At 38.1% G+C, this 19,562-nt stretch overlaps 1 protein-coding gene across 1 annotated transcript in view; it reads right to left on the bottom strand.

The window, feature by feature from the left end:
• Window positions 1-19,562, bottom strand: part of LOC150085465 (uncharacterized) — a 515,305-nt gene that overhangs the window by 377,406 nt on the left and 118,337 nt on the right. The window contains exon 4 of the mRNA XM_090374573.1: window positions 4,083-4,285. Coding sequence (XP_090230699.1) covers window positions 4,083-4,285 — 203 coding nt within the window. The remainder of the gene's footprint in view (window positions 1-4,082; window positions 4,286-19,562) is intronic.

Genomic DNA, 19,562 nt, shown 5'->3' with positions numbered 1-19,562 from the left:
GTTGAGAGACATAATACACTATAAACAACTTGAAAAGGGACAAAATGGTTTGCCCCTTCACTGCAATACAGTGCTGTATCACATCACTTGTTGGATGGCAATTTTTCATCAACAAAAACATTCCCATCATGCCACACCCCCTTATTAACTTGTTTTGGCACCATGTTACTCCTGGCTATTCTCAAAATTAAAACAGCAATGAAAAGGAAAAAAAGATCTGAGCCGATTCGCAAAAACATTTTAGACAATTTGTCACACACGTGACAAATTGTCTAAAATGTTTTTATCGGTGATAGGCATGATGGAACAAGTGTTGCAGAAGGAGATTATATTGAAGAATATTAATAACGTAAATATTTATCATCAAATAAAATTAATTTTTTGCAATATTCATAAAATATAATATTTTGATCAAACCTTGTATGTATAATGTAAATTGAAATATGTAAATTAAATTAGCAGAATATCAAAAAGGTAAGAAGTGAATGCAAAAAAAACCGGGATTATAACAATAAGAAAGATGGGCATGGAGGGAACACTAACCCTGGCCGCTTGCTGTGATGGGATTAAAGACTATGTTAAATCAATAATAAGGGTGTAGTAGAATGAATACATTCCTAAAATAATGAAGAAGAAAAGCCAATTAGCATAAATTTAGTGGTGTCCACTTGAAGGCATCAAGGCTGAATTGGGTGAAATATCTATATAAATGGAACAACACAGCAATCACATCCTGCTAGATTATTCTAAATTTACTTATTTCAATGTGGGTTGCATATGGTTGGATATACTTTGCAATCACTGATGCTTGTCCTACTTACTATTCTTTTGTATTTTCTTCATTTATTCTTTTATTTTTTTCTTTACTATTCTTTAAATTTAAATTTTATTTTATGATATAGTTTATTGCAAAATTTTATAAATATTTATTTATTTCAAATTAATTTTATCATAAGATAACATTCCATGCTAAAAAGCAAAGTTAAGGTGGCACTAACTGCAGCTGCACACAGTAAAACAAATATATTAACCTGTGCATAACAAGGAACTTTGGAGATTAAACCTTGTGCATAGTAAATGTTAAGGAGTGCTGATTTAATGCATGCACTCCTTACCTTTGCAAAATTATGAGGTGTAGCCATTAAATAATAGGATTCATATCACATTAGAGCTTTACAGAATAGAAAAAATTATTAATTAAACAACTTATCCCCTTCAATGTAGTTCCCCATAACAACTACTGAATGAATTATGCATTTCTACCATGCCTCTAGAAGTTATTTTTAATGAGCCTTTTAAGAAACTTGTCTTTTTTATTATTATTATTTTTTTTTTTTATGGAAGTGCTCAGTTGACTGTAAACACGAGTAAAAAAAGGCTCTTTGGAGTGAATTCTTCAATTTCAGAAATAGAAAAAATCATAAGGAGCAAAATAGCAGAATGTGAAATGTGGCCAAAGATAGCTGCAGAATGCAACCTTTGTCCCAGAATTCTGGTCTCTTTTTTGTTGAACTCTCTCTCCCTCTCTCTCTCTCAATTTATCCTCCAGCTGAATGTAATGTGCTGATTAACTGTTTGACCAGGTGTATGTACTAAGTCATGATCACTTCTTCATATCAAATAAAACAATGACCACTGTCTTGATCTTCAGTTCACACATTCATACTTTCTTTGATCTTCGAAAGTGAGGTGTTTCCCAATGCATCAAGTGTTACCTGGTTTCAGGATCATATTGGAATAGTCATATTTCATTATGGGCGACCATATTACTCTGAAAATTTGTCCAATCTTTGATGCTTTCAAAAATGTCAGCACAAATTTATTTTCCGGTTGATATTTGATCACCCAAAATTTTGACACCATTTTGTACCAGACTTTTCTCATGTTCGAACCGCTTGTCAAAATTTGACTCAGTTTCCTTACCTTTAGGAAATTAAAGGCAGATTTCATTTTTTCAAGTTGAAGTGATTAGATGTTCCCTATTCTTCATTTCAATTTACCTGTGCACAATGCTACTAAAACAACAACTTAAAACTTTTTGTATCATTAAAATGGTGGAAAATGAAGGAGGGGAAGGGAGAATAGAGGAGAGGTGGAAGACAAATTCAAATATTGCTTGCTTGCTTGCTTGCTCTCTCTCTCTCTCTCTCTCTCTCTCTCTCTCTCTCTCTCTCTCTCTCTCTCTCTCTCTCTCTCCTTCCTCCCTTCCTCCTTCTCTTCCTGATGAAAACCTTCTGTGCCTCATATAACCTCATGTAATTAAGCTCCCTCTGCATCTCACACAATAACTGGTATGTTTCAGTTGTAATTTCCTCAATTTTCTCAAAAGTTTGATGTTTATACATTGCTTAATTTTTGCATCCTGCAATACTAAGGAATTCATGCAAACCTTCATTACAAAAAACCAAAAAACTAACTTTATAGTTAGTTAACATACTGACATTAGCTGTGGCACAAGACTGCAAGAACATTCAAGGTTCAACTACCATGCCTTCACTTTCCAGGAGTAGGAACTATTCTTAGAACTCCATAAACAGTGTCATCATTTAATGGTTACACCTCACAATTTTAAGTACATGTGTAGGAGAAAGAAGGCACTCTGCAGCTACATGTGCTATTCTTCTGGATGACCAGGAATGTGCATAACAGAAAAATCCATAACAGAAAAATGGCATATTTCTTCATAGGTTTCCACCAAGGAGAAATATATCCAGATTCCAGTGTAGTCCAGTCTTTCACCAACAGCAAGAAAACAATGTTCTCTGTTCAATGTGCAAGAAGAATATCCAGAGAATAACTACCTGCAATCAATCCAGGTTGCTATCTAGATCTCTGATCTGTTTCACCTTCTGAGTTCCAAATCCTGACGCTGATCAACTTCTGCTGGCTGCAGACTTAATGTACACCAATGACATATGGGCATCCTTTTTTCTCTCCCCACACTGTGTTTGATACATGACCCTTCTGACTTTTTGTCTCCAACTACTTGTGTTCAGTAACTGTCCTGCAATTTAGCATTTTGTTCTGTCCTCTTTATGTTTCTGTTTTTCATACCATGTTTGTATATCATATATTATGGAAGTAACTGTTTGACTTATTTTATTTTCTTATTGCTGAAGTATACATCACAATGTAAAACTGTTATACTGTTTGGGCACCTAAAAAAATTAATTTTTTTTAGGTGCCCAAACAGTATAACAGTTGTACATTGGCTTAATTTTTGCATCCACAGCTAATGTCAGTACGTTAACTAAAATGTTTCTCTGATAAATGTATTATGTATATCTAATTACAGTAATCTCCCAACTCAGAAATATCCAATTTCAGAACATTTAATCTTATGAACAAGAATTTTTTTGTGTCAAATTTGATTTACAGTATTTACAAATGCAAAGCTAAGTCTTATGAAAGTCTGATTGATTTCAACAAACTCCAAAAGAAGTAACCTTTTGAAAGTAAAATGAAAAACAATGAAAAACTTCCAGTATCAGCCCATTTAACATACATTTTACATACACATAAAAACAATATGGTATTTTTATTTATTTTTTTCTGTATTTATGTAAAATTTTAATGAACACAAATTAACCCCAGGGGCTCACATCTGGTGAGTATGGGCTTGGCACACCCAGGGTCCTGAGCTGGATATCATCACTCTTCTCGTTCTTGGCGATTCCCTTCTACTTCTGACTCTCTTTCTCTCTCTCTCACTGGGTAATTCACAAATTTTTTTTTGGCTGATGCAGCAAAAGCCTCAGGCTTCCTTGCACCATATGGCTGATAATGATAATGATTATAATCAGGAAATTTATTTTAGAAAATAAATTTTAAATAAATAAAAAATACAAAACAAACTCTCAAAACTTGCAGCCAGAATTGCAGTATTCCAAAAGCGTACTTACAGTTGTTCTGCCTTTTCTACCTTACATAACAAGTACTATGCTGCACTTTTTTAATGGAGTGCATTGTGTGCATTAAAAAATGGCACATTAATGATACTGTAAAAATATATGAAAAAAACTTTTTGGCATATTTTTACTGTACCTAAACTAAAAGTGCAGAAAAAATCATAAAATACTTACAAAAGAATCCTCCTCATCTGCCAATCTCTCCAGATGAAGAGATTTGGGAGGCCTTCCACGCTTTCTTTTTAAAGGAAACTGCTGTTTAACGGTTGTACTGTATGAAGAACTGTGATTTTCCTTGTTTAGTGGTGAAGCCTCCTCTATTTGAAGATTACTTGTAGATTCTCTAATAACAATTTCGGTTTCTTGAATTGCTTTAGCTAAAAAAAAAAAAAAAAACACACTTTGAAATGAAATTGTCGTCAAATATTTATATATTCTGTACAGAAAAAAATAAAAGTAATACCTTTAATATTAGTGTTCCCATCATGATCCTTGATGCAGTATAGGAGATATTGTCACATCACTTACAATACTGAAGATCAGTGGAGAAACCAGAAGCAATATGTTAACAATAGATATGAACTTCAACAGGTTTTAGTTTTTGGAAAATACATATAATAAAAGTTTTTCCAAAGAATAGATGTGAAAAAATGAACAGAAGAAAAGAGTGGTACATTCCATGAGTTTGAAATGAATTATGAATGGATGTCAGCCAGTTGCCATAAGTGAGCTCACTGGTTTAAAACAAAGTGGTACACATAGTATTTTAGTGTGAGTAGTGGCAAATGCTGCAAGGAAACAAGCTTATACAACAAAGAAAAAAAAAAAAAAAATCTAATAATTCTTCCTTAAATTTATTCAAAATACCTTCATCCACAACACCAGATGGTGGTTTTCTTCAACAATCAATTCCTTTCTAATTAAAAGAAAATTTTTGAACATATATTCTGCAACTGCCCCTTTCAATTTAAATTTGCCTAGTTTTCCAATGCAACAATTTACAGTGCTTCTTAATAAGAGTGCCCTTTTGTGTCCCTGACTAATATTGTTGATGTTCTCTGTACCTATTCCAAAACATTCACATCCTTCCTAAACTGAGGTTTCCAGACATGTATGCATTACACTAGATGTGTATAATCATTGCCTTATACAGCAGGATAATCACATCCTTGTCCCTACTAGCAAAGTTTCTACATATCATTGACAGAACCCTATGAGCTGTCCTAGTAGCCTGTCTGCACAGTTCAGAGAACTTCATGTCAGACTGTCAGACTCAATGCACATCAGCACTGAGCATGCTCAAACCATTCAAGGCTTTATACACCTCAATCAGATCACCTCGCAGGTGTCTAGTCTCCAGACACTGTAATTTGCAAAACTTCAGCCTTTCTTCATAAGAGCAACCCTTTGTTCCATTCATTAATCTTGTTGCCCTTCTCTGTACTCATTCCGGCAGCTCTACATCCATCTTAAAATGAGGCCTCCAGACCTGTATACAGTACTCAAGGTGTGGCCTGATCATTGCCTTATATAAGGGGATAATCACCTCCTTATCCCTGCTAGAAAAATTCCTGTATATCACTGACAAGACACCATGACTCTTGCAGACCGTCTGCACTACTAAGAAAACTTCATATCTGCCTGCACAATTACCCCCAGATCCTTTTCACTCTCTACCACTGTCAGTGTAGTACCACACAGTTTATACGTTACTATGGGGTTACTGCTTCCCATATGCAGTACTTTACAATTGTCAATGTTAAACTTCAGTTGCCACCTCTCAGCCCATCTGCTCAACTTTTCTAGATCCTGTTGCAGCAGCGTAGTGTCATTAACAACCCTGCCGACCTTCGTATCATCTGCAAACTTGGACATTAAGCCTGATATACCATCATCAATATCATTAATGAATACAAAAAAACAATGGACCCAACACTGAACTCTGGGGTACTCCACTAATAACATTAGTCCACAAAGAGCAGTGTCCACTGATTACCACTCTCTGTCTTCTCCCACTCAACCATCCCTTTATCCATAGCAGCAATTTGCCTCCAATGCCACACTGCTCCAATTTGTGCAGCAGCTTCCACGTGCAACACTATCAAAAGCCTTTCTAAGATCTAAATCTTAGAATTGGATTGACCACTGACACGGCAGTTATGGAACAAATCTATAAGAAGCACCGCAACTTGTATGCAGTCTACAATGACTACCACAAGGTCTTCAACTCTGGCCCCCATAGCTAGCTGATAGAGACATTGAAAATCTGCAAAGTCACCCCAACACTGACACACTTTCTAGAAGCAACCATGGCAAAATGGAGGACCACCATCAAGGTCGAGAACATAACACCCAGACTGGTCCCCATCAGAAGAGGAATCTTTCAGGGAGATTCCAAGGCCACTATGGTTGTCTAGCTCTCAACCCACTGTCCACCATGCTCGACAACAACAAGTACAGATATACCTTAAAATAAGGGAGGAAGAATCTGTACACCCTATCTCACTTACATGAATGACATCAAACTCTATGCCTCAACTGAGAATCAACTACAACAGCTACTCTGGATCACCGACGATTTCAGTACTGACATCAGGATACAATTTGGCCTAGACAAATGCAAGACCCATAGACTGAACCAAGGACATACAGTCAGATGAAACTACCAACTGAAGACCAGTGAAGAGATTAAAGCAATGACAGAGAGAGAGAGCACTACAAATATCTGGAGATGATGCAGTGTCACCAGTTTGAACACAAGGAAATCAAGGCTTACTTGACTGAGAAACACCATCAGAGACTGAGAAGCCTGCTAAATTAAAACTGGATGGCAGGAACATTGTCACAGCCATAAACATTTACGCAGTCCCAGTACTAACGTACTCCTTCAGGATCGGAGATTGAACGAATACCAAGCTGGAGAAGATTACGAGATTGCATTAGCATTAGCATTAGTAGAGGCATTTGATGCAAGAAAGCAAGCTTATGCAGCATCAGCCAAAAAAAAAAAAAAAAAAAAAAAAACCCCACTCCCACTTCACCCCTCTGTTCGTTCCAAATACCTGTCCAGCTGAGCCTTAAACTTATTTAGGCTATCAACCTCCACCACAAGGGATGGAAGTCTGTTCCACCAACCAACCACCCGCTGGCTAAAGGCAAATTTCCTCACGTCTATCCTACATCTGTCTTTCCTCAATTTGAATTTATGCTCTCTCAGGTGATTTTTCTGAGCAAGAGGAAGAATCCCATCAGCATTGAGCATGCTTAAACCATTCAAGGCTTTATACACCTCTATCAGATCACCTCACTGGTGCCTAGTCTCCAGACACTGTAACTTGCAAAACTTAAGCCTTTCTTTGTAAGAGCACCCCTTTATTCCATTCACTAATCTTGTTGCCCTTCTCTGTACTCGTTCCAGCAGCTCTACATCCTTCTTGAAATGAGACCTCCAGACCTGTATACAGTACTCTAGATGTGGCCTGACCATTGCCTTATACAATGGAATAATCACCTCCTTATCCCTGCTGGAAAAATTCCTGTATATCATTGACAATACTCCATGAGCTACTCTTGCAGCCCATCTGCACTGCTCAGAGAACTTCATATCTGCCTGCACAACCACCCCCAAGTCCCTTTCATTCTCTACCACTGTCAGTGTAGTACCACAGAGTTGATACGTTGCTCTGGGGTTGCTGTTTCCCATGTGTAGTACTTTACATTTGTCAATGTTAAACTTCATTTGCCACCTCTCAGCCCATCTGCTCAACCTTTCCAGATCCTGTTGCAGCAGCATAGTGTCAGTAGTGTCCTTGACAACCCTGCCAACCTTTGTATCATCTGCAAACTTGGACATTAAGCTTGATATACCATCATCAATATCATTTATAAATACAGAAAACAATAATGGACCCAACACTGAGCCCTGAGGGACTCCACTAATAACATTAGTCCACGATGAGCAGTGTCCATTGATTACCACTCTCTGTCTTCTCCCCCTCAACCACCCCTTTATCCATAGCAGCAATTTACCTCCAATGTCACACTGCTCCAATTTGTGTAGCAGTCTTCCATGTGCAACAGTATCAAAAGCCTTTCTAAGATCCAAGTATATAATATCAAAGTTGTTCCCTGCATCCAGTTCTTTTGTGACTGCATCATAATATCCAATCAAGTTGGTCAGGCAAGACTTCCCCTTAACAAAACCATGCTGTGTCTGAGCTATAACTGAAGTCTTGTCTAAATGATCCTGCAGTGCTTCTTTAACCAGTGCCTCCATTAATTTTCCTGGAACAGAAGTTAAGCTCACAGGTCTATAATTACTTGTGTCAGCCTTTGATCCTCCTTTGTGAATTGGGGTCACATTTGCACATTTCCAGTCTATGGGTACCTCCCCTGAGTCCAAGGAAGCTCTCATAATTATGGCTAAGGGTTTGCTTACTTCCTTTGCTGCCTCCTTTAATATAACTGGATAGATCCCATCCACCCCGGGTGCCTTTCTTGTATTTATCTTCAACAGTTTCTCCTCCACTTTACTCCCAGTTATTTCAAGATTCTGTAGCTTACTGCTAGAGTTGAATACACCTCTGGCATTCTCCTTGCTGAATAACTCCTCATGTGTGAATGTCGATGCAAAATATTCATTTAGTTTGTTAGCTACCTGAGCAGGATCATCAACAGTTGACCCATCAATATCAAGTGGACCAATCTGATTCATCCCCTTCCTTCTAGAGTTAACATAAGTAAAGAACTCTTTGCTGTTTTTCTTTGCATCCCTTGCCAAGGATTTCTCGTAATCTGCCTTTGCCTGCCTAACCTCCTTTGTGTACTTGGTTGCATATAAACTTGTATCTATCATAGGCTTCTGTGTCGTGTTAATTTGTAAGTATCCCATGCATTTTTCTTCTCTGCCATATGCCTCATTAGTTCATCTGACATCCATTTTGGCCTAAACCTTGAACAATATTTCTTAGTTGGTATGTAAAACCTAGTAGCTTCCAAGATAAGTTCTTTGAATGCTTCCCATTTTGAATTTGCTGTTGTTAACATCATCAGTTGGTCCCACTGTATAGAATTTAAATACTGTCTCAGTCCATCGTAGTTGCCTTTACGGAAGCAATAACCCTTCCCTTTACCCCTAATGGTAGTTACCTCTTTGAGTAAATCCCACTTCAGCACACTGTGATCACTGCCACCTAGTGGTTCGTTTATCTGCAGATTCTTAATGCATGAAGAATCACTGCTGATAATCAAATCAAGAATATTGAGTATTACTCCCTCTAGTTGCCTCCCGAACATGCTGATGTAGAAAACAATCATCCAATAAATCCACAAAAGCCCTGCTAGTGTGTGAGTAACCAGCCCCCAAATTCCAGTCAATATCTGGGAAATTAAAATCTCCCATTATAAGACTCTCTGATTTACTGGCCCACTCTATTTCCCTGTACAGTTCCTTATTATACTCATCAGAGTCATTAGGCCTATAGCACACTCCTACTCTCAATTTTGATCTCCCAATGCTTATGTCACACCAAACTGACTCAACACTGCACTGTCTGGCGATGTCGACTGGCTTCACTTCCTTGGTTTTTATGTGTTTCTTAACTAATAGCATAACCCCTCCCCCCTTCCTATCCTGTCTATCCTTTCTGTAGATGTTGTACTCCCAAAATTGCAGTTCTGCATCCCTTATATCTGTGTGACACCACATCTCTGATATCCCAACAATATCTGCCTTTGATGTTTTGAGCAATACCTCAAATTCATCAAATTTATTTACTAAACTCCTATCATTGTTGTACACGCAAGTATACCTGCACCTGTTTCTATTCTTAGCTACCCTAACACAACCCATGTGTTTACTTGTACCGCAATGGCTCCCAGCAGTCTCTGAAATACCATGCATCTTGTTTTCCAGGCTTCTGCTCATTCTAATAGAAGCAGTGCAAGAATCTCTTTCACCTCTGCCAGTGGCTACTGTCAATCTATTGGTCTTTGTCTCCCCCCAAGCTAGCAGTTTTCCGACCCACCTAACACTGCCTCGATAGCATCAGCAAATATTCTTGCACCCTTTCTATTTAAGTGTATCCCATCCCTGTAGAAGCAATCTCTCCTGTTAACAAGTACAGTCCAGGCTGAAAAAAATTCTACCCCTTGAGCCTTGCACAATCTTTCCAGGGCCGAATTGATCGACAAGGCTCTCATCATATACTCCCTCCTATCGTGTCTGGGCAGAATTGCAGACACTTTCAAATTCAACCCTAATTCTCGGCTTTTGTTCAACAGTGACCTGTACTTGTTAAGTAATTCTGTCGGTCTCCTACTCTTAATATTATTAGTGCCAACGTGTACAACTATATCACCTTTTGTGCCCTTAAAAGATGATATTCGCTCTACAACGTCATCAACCTTTGCCCCTGGCAGACATACCCTGGTCCTGTTCCACCTATCTTTTTTACATAGCATGTTCCCCGTTTCCCTGACAATAGAGTCACCAACAACTACTAGTTCCTTCGGGACCAGCGTATTCTGCCTTGGGGGTTGTCTCTGTGTCACGCGATTGACCAGGATAATGATGACAAAGAGCCATCAACACCACCCAGAGTCGGCCATCAAGGGGCTGTTCATAGCTCAGAAAGGAGGGAGGGGACTGACTGACTTCATTGAATAAGAGAAGAAGGCGACTGAGAACCTGTGGGATTGCTTCCAGGACAGAAATATGGGACAATGAAGGCACTCCATGGAAGACACTACAATGTCCCCAATCAAGGCTAAAAAGATAAGATGGCTTCCAATGCTTGGCTCACAAATGGGTAGCTCTTCCCCAAGATTCATGCTTGCCATCCAAAACCAGGTAATCAACACCAGGAACTACAGGAAATACATCACTAAGAACCCAGAATGACAGATTACACATGTCAATGATGTCACCTGGCCACATAAACAATCTAGCATATCACCACAGGATGCGGGTTGATCACCCAGATAGAGTACACTCACAGACAATGACCAGTGTGGTCAGATTTATACATAAGTAGCTCAAAAATACCACTTGATCAAATAAAGTGTATTGTATTACAAGTATGAACTCCAGGCCATACTTGAAATAGTGCCATACAACAGAGCAGACATAACCCTCATTGACAAGAAGGAAAGGGCTGCCTGAAGAGAATTCCTCAACCAAAAATAATAATAGTAACTGGACACATCCAACCATCCCATGCACTCGGTACCAGTATCCATCAGGGGCCAGAAAAAATTACATAAAGGAGGGAAAAAAATAAATCTGTTTATTCTCTGCAAGTCACAAGTGCAAAACAATAAGTGACATCAATACAAAGAATTAAGCCTTTCTTTGTAAAAGCAACTCTTTGTTTCATTTACTAATCTTGTTGCACTTCTCTGTACTTGTTCCAGCAGCTCCACATCCTTCCTAAAATGTGGCCTCCAGGCCTGTATTCAAGGTGTGGCCTGACCATTGCCTTATACAAGGGGATAATCACCTCCTTTTCCCAGTTAGAAAAATTCCTGTACATAATTGACAAGACACCATGAACTACTCTTGCAGATTATCTGCACTACTCAGAAAACTAAACTTCATATCTGATTGCACAATTAGCCCCAGGTCCTTTTCATTCTCTACCACCCTCAGTGTAATACCTCAGTGTTTTACATTTGTCAATGTTAAACTTCAGTTGCCACCTCTCAGCCCATCTGCTCAACTTTTCTACATCCTGTTGCAGTAGCATACCATCATCAGTGTCATTAACAACCCTGCCAACCTTCATGTCATCTACAAACTTAGACATTAAGCCTGATATTCCATCATCAATATCATTAATAAATACAAAAAACAATGGACCCAACACTGAACCCTGGGGGACTCCACTAATAAGATTAGTCTACGAAGAGCAGTGACCACTGATTACCACTTTCTGTCTTCTCCCACTCAACCATCTCTTTATTTGCCTCCAATGCCACACTGCTCCAATTTGTGCAGCAGTCTTCCATGCACAACAGAATGAAAAGCCTTCCTAAGATCTAAGTACATGATATTAAAATGATTTTTTTGCATCTAGTTCATTTGTAACCACATCATAGTATCCAATCAAATTGGTCATATAAGACTTCCCCTTAACAAACTCATGCTGTGTCTGAACTATAACTGAAGTCTTGTCTGAAGATCCTGCAGTGCTTCTTTAACCAATTCCTCCATTAATTTCCCAGTAACAGAAGTTAAACTAGGAGGTCTGTAATTACTTGTGTCACCCATTGATCCTCCTTTATGAATTGGGGTCACATTTGCACATCTCCAGTCCATGGGTACTTCCCTGGGTCCAAGGAAGCTCTCATAATTATGGCTAAGGGTTTGCTTACTTCCTTTTCTGCCTCCTTTAATATAACTGGATAGATCCCTTTCTTATGTTTACCTTCAACAATTTCTCCTCCACTTTGATTTCAGTTATTACAAAATCATTTAGCTCACTGCCAGAGTTTAATACACCTCTGGCATTCCCCCTTCCCCCAAATAACTCCTAATGTGTAAATGTACATGCAAAATACTCATTCAGTTTGTTAGCTACCTGAGTAGGATCATCAACAGTTGAATCATTGATATCAAGGGGACCAATCTGATTCATTCCTTTCCTTCTAGAGTTTACATAAGTAAAGAACTCTTTGCTGTTTTTCTTTGCATCCTTTGCCAAAGATTTCTCGTAATCTGCTTTTGCCTGCCTAACCTCCTTTGTGACTGGGTGATACTGCACCTTTTTGACTTCTCAGACAGCTAGATTTGGTGGCTATTCCTCTTTTTAGCATCCAGCAGTAGTTGGCCATCACATTTCTTTTAAATTCGGATAGAATCATTTCCCTCTGCTTCTCTCTTAAACTACCTAAATTTTCTGGAAAAAAAGGTAATTTCATTCACAAGAACTTGATGGTAAAATTCAAGAATTCCATAATAATAACCCCTAGTTACTGTCTTTGCAGTCATTGAAAAAGTGGTAAGAAAATACCATGAAACATTTGATTCCATTATGTACATATTTCCAATTTATAAATAAACATAATTATATCAATGTAGGTTTCAGTGCTTTATTATCTTCAAGCACAGTTTGTCCTCTAAGCACCATGCTGCTCAAGGAATACCTCAAGTTATCATAGTATATGAATGCAACAAGATCTAGAAATATCGGACAGATGAGTTGAAAAATGACAATTGTAGTTTTAATATTGACAAATGTGAGGTTCTATATATGATTAATAAAAATCCCAAAATAACATACCAACTGTGTGGTATAATACTGTAGTAGTAATAGAGAATGAAAAAGATCTTGGGGTAATTGTGCAGTCAGACAAAGTTTTCTGAGCAGTGCAAATGGGCCAGCTCATAGGATTTTGAGGGCTAGGCCAGCTCATAGGGCTAGGCCAGCTCATAGGATTTTATAAATGATAAACAGGAATTTTGCTAGCAATGATAAAGAGGTGATTATCCTGTTGTACAAGGCAATGGTTATGTTACATGTCAGATGCCTCCTTTTAGGAAAGATGTGGATCTGCTGGAATGGGTACACAGAAGAACAAGATTAGTGAGGGAAACAAAAGGGTGCTTTTACCAGGAAAGGCTTCAGTTCAGCAAATCACAGCATCTGAAGACTAGGCAACTTCAAGGCAATCTGATTGAGGCATTTAAGGAATCCTTCGCCTTGCTCAGACTACCCACGAGGTGGCAAAAATTCAAACTGAGAAAGGATGGTTGCACAACAGATGTAAGCCTCAGGTAGTTGATTGTTGTCTTCAGCCATAGGTGGTTGATTGTTGGAAGAAACTTCCACCTAGTGATGTGGAAGGGGCAGTTTGAATAAATTCAAGGAAGAACTTATTCAAAATATTTTTTTCTTTATGGCTGATTATTAGTAATACTGGCAAATGATGCAAGGAAGCAAGCAAAATATTAAAAAAAAAAAAACCACTACCCACCTCATTTGCTCAACCCAAAGAATGATTCTACTCACCATCACCCGCAGCACGGTGAGTACCCACACCCTTCAGGTCCTGGCCAGAGTCCTTCCTCTGGACCTGGAGATTGTGTGTAGAGGACTGCTGCACCACCAAAACATGCCTTGGATACATGGCCGACCCTGCAAACAACTGACCTGCTGAGAGAGAAAAGCTTCAGGACCACCTGCTGCAGGTGTGGCAGGTCAGATGGGCAAACTCCCACACCAGGGAGATCACCAGGAAATTTATCCCAGACGTCAGTCGAGTACAGGTGATCCCCGCTTAATGCTGATATTTTGTTCCCGAAAAACAGAGCGCTAAGTGAGCGCCATATTCCCGTAATTTAACATATGTATTTGTGAGTCGCAGTCTATGCCATAGGATATTTCCTAATAAATAATAAACAGTAGCGAAAAGACGCATAAATGTTGGTCAAAATATTTAATATTAAAAAGTTGTACATATAAAATATTCTCCATTACATATGTATATGATTATGTGGTAAGTATTACGTATTTTGATACATAATGCTTACATAATACTTAAGTAAAACGTAAGTATTATGTAAGCATTACATATCAAAATTAAACTTAAAACGATTAATTTATTAATCTGATGGCCCTGGGCTGTCGAGTTTTCGTAACTTTGGTCGATTTTGGCCATCTTCCTAGTAAAGTAAAAGGGGTTTTATTTTAAAATCCCCACAGCGTTACCACCCAATAATAAAGTCAACCGATCCTTCGCCGCTTTGAAGCCTGGCATGTTTTTTTTTTTTTTTTTTTCCTTCTTTCGATATGAAACTTCTTTTAGGCATTCGTTTCCAAAAAAGTCCTGTTTCATCTATGTTAAAAACTTGTTCAGAAGTTTAACACCACTCTTCAATAATTTTTAGAAGTTCTTTTTTGAAAGTTTCGGCTCCTCCTTGATCTGCACTTGTGGCTTCTCCTTGGATTTTAAATCTATCTTGCCAGCCCTTACTAGCTTTAAATGGTTCCACATTTATTTTTATTATTATTTTTTTAAAGGTGAAATTTCTTCAGACCATCATATAGGCTAATCACTTTTTCTTTAATAATATTTAACTTAACGGAATTGTGTGTTGGATATTATCTTCAATAAAATTATTTAGAAGTCTCTCCATTTGAATTATAATAACCGGCCTAATTGCTTGCTATCTCTCCAGCTGCTAAAATTAATTCTTTATTTTTTATAATTGTTCTTACAGTTAAACCTGCCAGTCCTAACTTACTGTACACATCCACCTGTCGTTGAACGGAATCGATTCGCTTCAAAACCTATAATTTAATTTTTAAATTTTGTTCCCTTTTAATTCTTATCCACCATTATTAATCTTCGAAAATGTAACTGCATTGCATTAATTATGATACAATGTTCAAGTAAACTGTCCATTACAGATGATGTCTAACACTGTACTGAGTGATGACTAGACTTCAGATAAATGCATATAACGCAAATATTACAAGCAATATACTTGATCATTTTTTAAAATGTTGATCGTAACAAGTCACCATAGTGCAATCAAATTAGCGTGGGAGAAAATTTCCCAAGTCAGTGTGAGAAACTTTGCTATTCATTTGAATTCAAGCTATTGAATCGACTACATCATATGAAACATTTTCGTTAAAACATACCAAAAATTCAATCTACATGCTGGTAAAAGAGCATTATACTGAGTTGTGACAGCATTAAAGTGAGATATGGGTTATAACGTAAAAACAGCGCTATAGCTAATCAGCATAGAGGCGAACTGCATTATAACGAGGGCCTGCTGTATATCCTAGAACCCCGACTTGGTTCTCACTGTGCCTGCAAGCAGCATACCTGTTCACTGGACACGGTGCCATCAATGCCAAGTTTTTCTTACTTGGAATCGAAGAAGATCCTTCTTGCATCTCTGCGGCAGATTAGAGGGTTGGCAGCATCTAATGTACGACTACCAGCTCTATGACTACCTCCGCAGCATATTAATAACAAAGATAATGTATTCTCCCAGAGGACAAGAACACTACATACCGGACACGAAAGAAGAATACCAAGCCTTCACCTCCTATGCCCAAGAGCTCTTTAAAAGAAGATGAACACTGATTGCGATGGAGCGCCACTGATCTTGTGCTACCACACAACTCTCAAATGGCAAAGAGTCTGACAAGCAAAATGACAAAGTTTCAGACAGCAGCTTTCTAGGACTCAACTGCACAGCACTATAGCCACCCCAAGTGGTGGAAACCCCATCTTAAAGTGACAACAAACACAAACTTCACAGACTTGATATCAACCACTGATCAAGACTATTAACGACTTACCACTGGACTCACTAGGACTTGACATTAACCACTGATCAAGACAAGATGAAACCTGCTGCCAAAGTGCCATTAAGCGACCTGCACTATGTTCCCTTGTGTGGTGGCTTTACTCCCTTTCCCCTGGCAGGGGAGGAGACAGTTTCTGTCTCTCCCCTCTCTTCTCCTGGTGGGGCCAGTCCCCACTGACTTTTCTGGGGACACTTTCCTATCATACCCATATTTCTTCCTGTACCTCCACCATTCAGTCTTTGCTCCCCCACTACTCTAACTAAACCAACCAAGTATGCCCCAAACGTAATGTTGCTCAATTTAGCCAAAGCCAAAAATTTAATCTCACTTTCACTTAAATTCCATTTCGGCCTTTTCTGACTTCCAGCATTAAGCCCCATTTTTTTAATTTTTTTTTTAGACCCTTGACACTGAACTCTTCAGAAACTAGGTGGCAGGGTCTGCCAGAGTACCAAAATAATCTATCTGCTTGGTGTACATGACTTGCCTCCTCGTGGCTAAGTATGGATAATGGTGGGTCCTAACCAGGGGGCCCAACAGCTAAATGGTTAGAGAAACAAGAACATAACACTACACAACATAACCATATCCCACACATTTTTAAATCTTTGGCCTCCACAGAGTATGGTGCTTCACGAACAGAGTACACAACGTGGAGATGAGGGAAGCCCCTGGTGCCATTAGACAGCTAACATACTTTACACTTTACCCACCTCATCAATCAATCTCTCTAATAATATCTGTAATTCATCCTTAAATTTATTCACACTACCTACTTACACAACATTTACCAATGTTAAACCTCAATGGCCACTTCTTAGCCAATAAGCCTAATTTATCTAGGTCTTGCTGCAGTAGCATGCCTTAATTCCTGTCATTAACCATCCTGTCAACTTTTGTATCAAGTGCAAGCTTTGATAATAAGCTTGATATGCCTTCATCAATATTGTTAATAACATTAGTCCAAGTAGAGCAGTGCCTGCTTATAACCACCCTCTGCCTCCTGCCACTCTTTATACATAGCAGTAATTGAACCCTAATGCCACATTGCTCCAATATGTACTGCAGCTTTTTCTGTGGAATTGTTCCACAGAAACAATTCTGTGGAACAATTCCACAGCAAGGAAGTAGAAGTGCACGTTTTCGTCCTTGGTTGTCAATGTTGAAATTTGAAACGATTTAAGTTATACGGTTGGAAACAGAAGGCCAATAGCCATAACAAGTGGCTTTCGTTTTACATGTCTTCAGTTGGCACGAAAGCCACTTGTTATGGCTATTGGCCTTCTGTTTCCAACCGTATAACTTAAATCGTTTCAAATTTCAACATTGACAACCAAGGACAAAGACGTGCACTTCTACTTCCTTGCGCACATTTTAATTCTGTTTTTAAATCCTAACTTATTCATGCTAACTTAAATTTAAAATTATCATCCAATTTATTCCAACATCAATGCAGATTATAAAAAGGTGAGTATCATAATAAATTAAATTAAGCTACGCTATTATATTGTGTCAGTTGTAAATGGTACTTTAAGAGATCTACAATTTTCGAATTGTAATAATAATAAATTAAAATTATTATTATTATTTATTTATTATAATCAGGGTGGTCAAACAGGATCCCTTCTTAACAAACCCAAGCTGTGATTTCTATATAACTCCATTCCTGTTAAGTTGATTCTACAATACTTCTTTAACCATTGCCTTTATTGTTTTCCCTGGAACAGAAGTCAAGCTTCTTCTTCTTCCAGTCACATAGCTCCCTGAGGAGCTGATGTGGCCACCAACAAATTCCTCCAACTGCATCGATCGTGTGCTATACGAGCAGCATTGCAAAGTGTCATGCCCAGAAGTTCACTGATCCCATCCTTCCACCTAGTCACAGGTCTTCCTCTGCAGCTCTTCCCCTCAGTTTTTCCTTCCATTATATTCTTCAACAGAAAGTTTTCCCTTCTTACTATATGACCAAAAAACTTGAGTTTTCTTTTGTTGATGCTATGAATAAGAATTTTAGGCCTGCCAATTTTATTCAATATCCACTCATTTGTTCTTCGATCCAAGTAAAAAATACGCAGCATTCTCCTGTAACACCACATTTCAAATGCCTCAATTTTTTTCCTGTCAACTCTTTTCAGATTCCATCCTTCACATCCATAAGTGGCAACTGGAAAAATTAATGAATCAATGATTCTGTTTCGTCTTTAGGGGCAGATCATGATCTCTCCATAATTTTATCAGATCAGCGACCAACGTTTTAGCAATTGCCTGTCGTCTCTTTACATCGTTTGAGCAGTCATTATTTTTATTTATTCTTGACCCTAAGTAATCAAATTCATCAACTTCTTCAATATCTTGTCCATTAACCTTCACTTTACTGGAACCGAGATTATCACCATACACCATAATTTTAGTTTTACACACATTCAGAAACAATCCTTTTTTCTTACTTGCTTCACAGCTCTCCTCAGAGTTTCTTTAATATGATCCTTAGAATTACAAATTAGCACAGTATCATCTGCATAATGAAGGTTGTTTATCTTCAGTCCTCCAATTTTGATGCCAGTCTCTAAATCTTCCAAAGCTTCATGCATGATATCTTCGGCATAAAGATTAAAAAGGTGAGGTGACAAAATACAGCCCTGCCTGACACTGTTACCTATTGTGAAAAAGTCTGTTTCCCATGTTCATTCTCACAGTAGCTTAATCAGCTGAATTATGTGGATTGGGAAACCCATAATAGTCATTGTTTCCCATAGTTTCTAATGTTGAACACAATCAAATGCTTTTGCATAATCTATAAAACACAAAATGACTGGAACATTGAATTCTTTGCATTTTTAAATAATCAGTAGTAGACTTAAGATCTGATCTCTGGTTCCTCTACCCATTCTGAAACCTGCTTACTCTTCTGGCATTTCTTCTTCAAGTTTTCTTGAGATTCCGTTTAATATGATTTTAAGAAGGATCTAGGCTAATAGTCTGTAATTTGAGCAAATTTTCAGATCTTCTTTTTTTGGTAAGGGGATGAAAACTGATTTCTTCCAATCTGATGGCCATCGTCTTGTTTCCCAAATTTTTACAATCATTTTATGAAAAAACTCGGCGCTCTTCACACCTGTAGCTTTAATCAATTCTGATGGGATTTCATCAATTCCAGGTGACTCACCACACATTAGTTCTCTGATGGCTTTTTTGCTATTGGTTCATGATCACACTCTTGAAAAGGGGGTGGCAGATCATTAGTGCCAGCGTGTGCTCAGAAGAGCTGCTCACAGTATTCTTTCCACCTTCCTTTGATTGTGTTCTCCTCTGTTAAAATTTCCCT

The sequence above is a fragment of the Mastigoproctus giganteus genome, chromosome 5, assembly GCF_048544385.1.
Source record: "Mastigoproctus giganteus isolate SK-2022 chromosome 5, ASM4854438v1, whole genome shotgun sequence".
Classification (NCBI taxonomy): Eukaryota; Metazoa; Arthropoda; class Arachnida; order Uropygi; family Thelyphonidae; genus Mastigoproctus; species Mastigoproctus giganteus.
The sequence above is the reverse complement of the archived record's forward strand: the minus strand, read 5'-3'. Positions and strand labels throughout refer to the sequence as shown.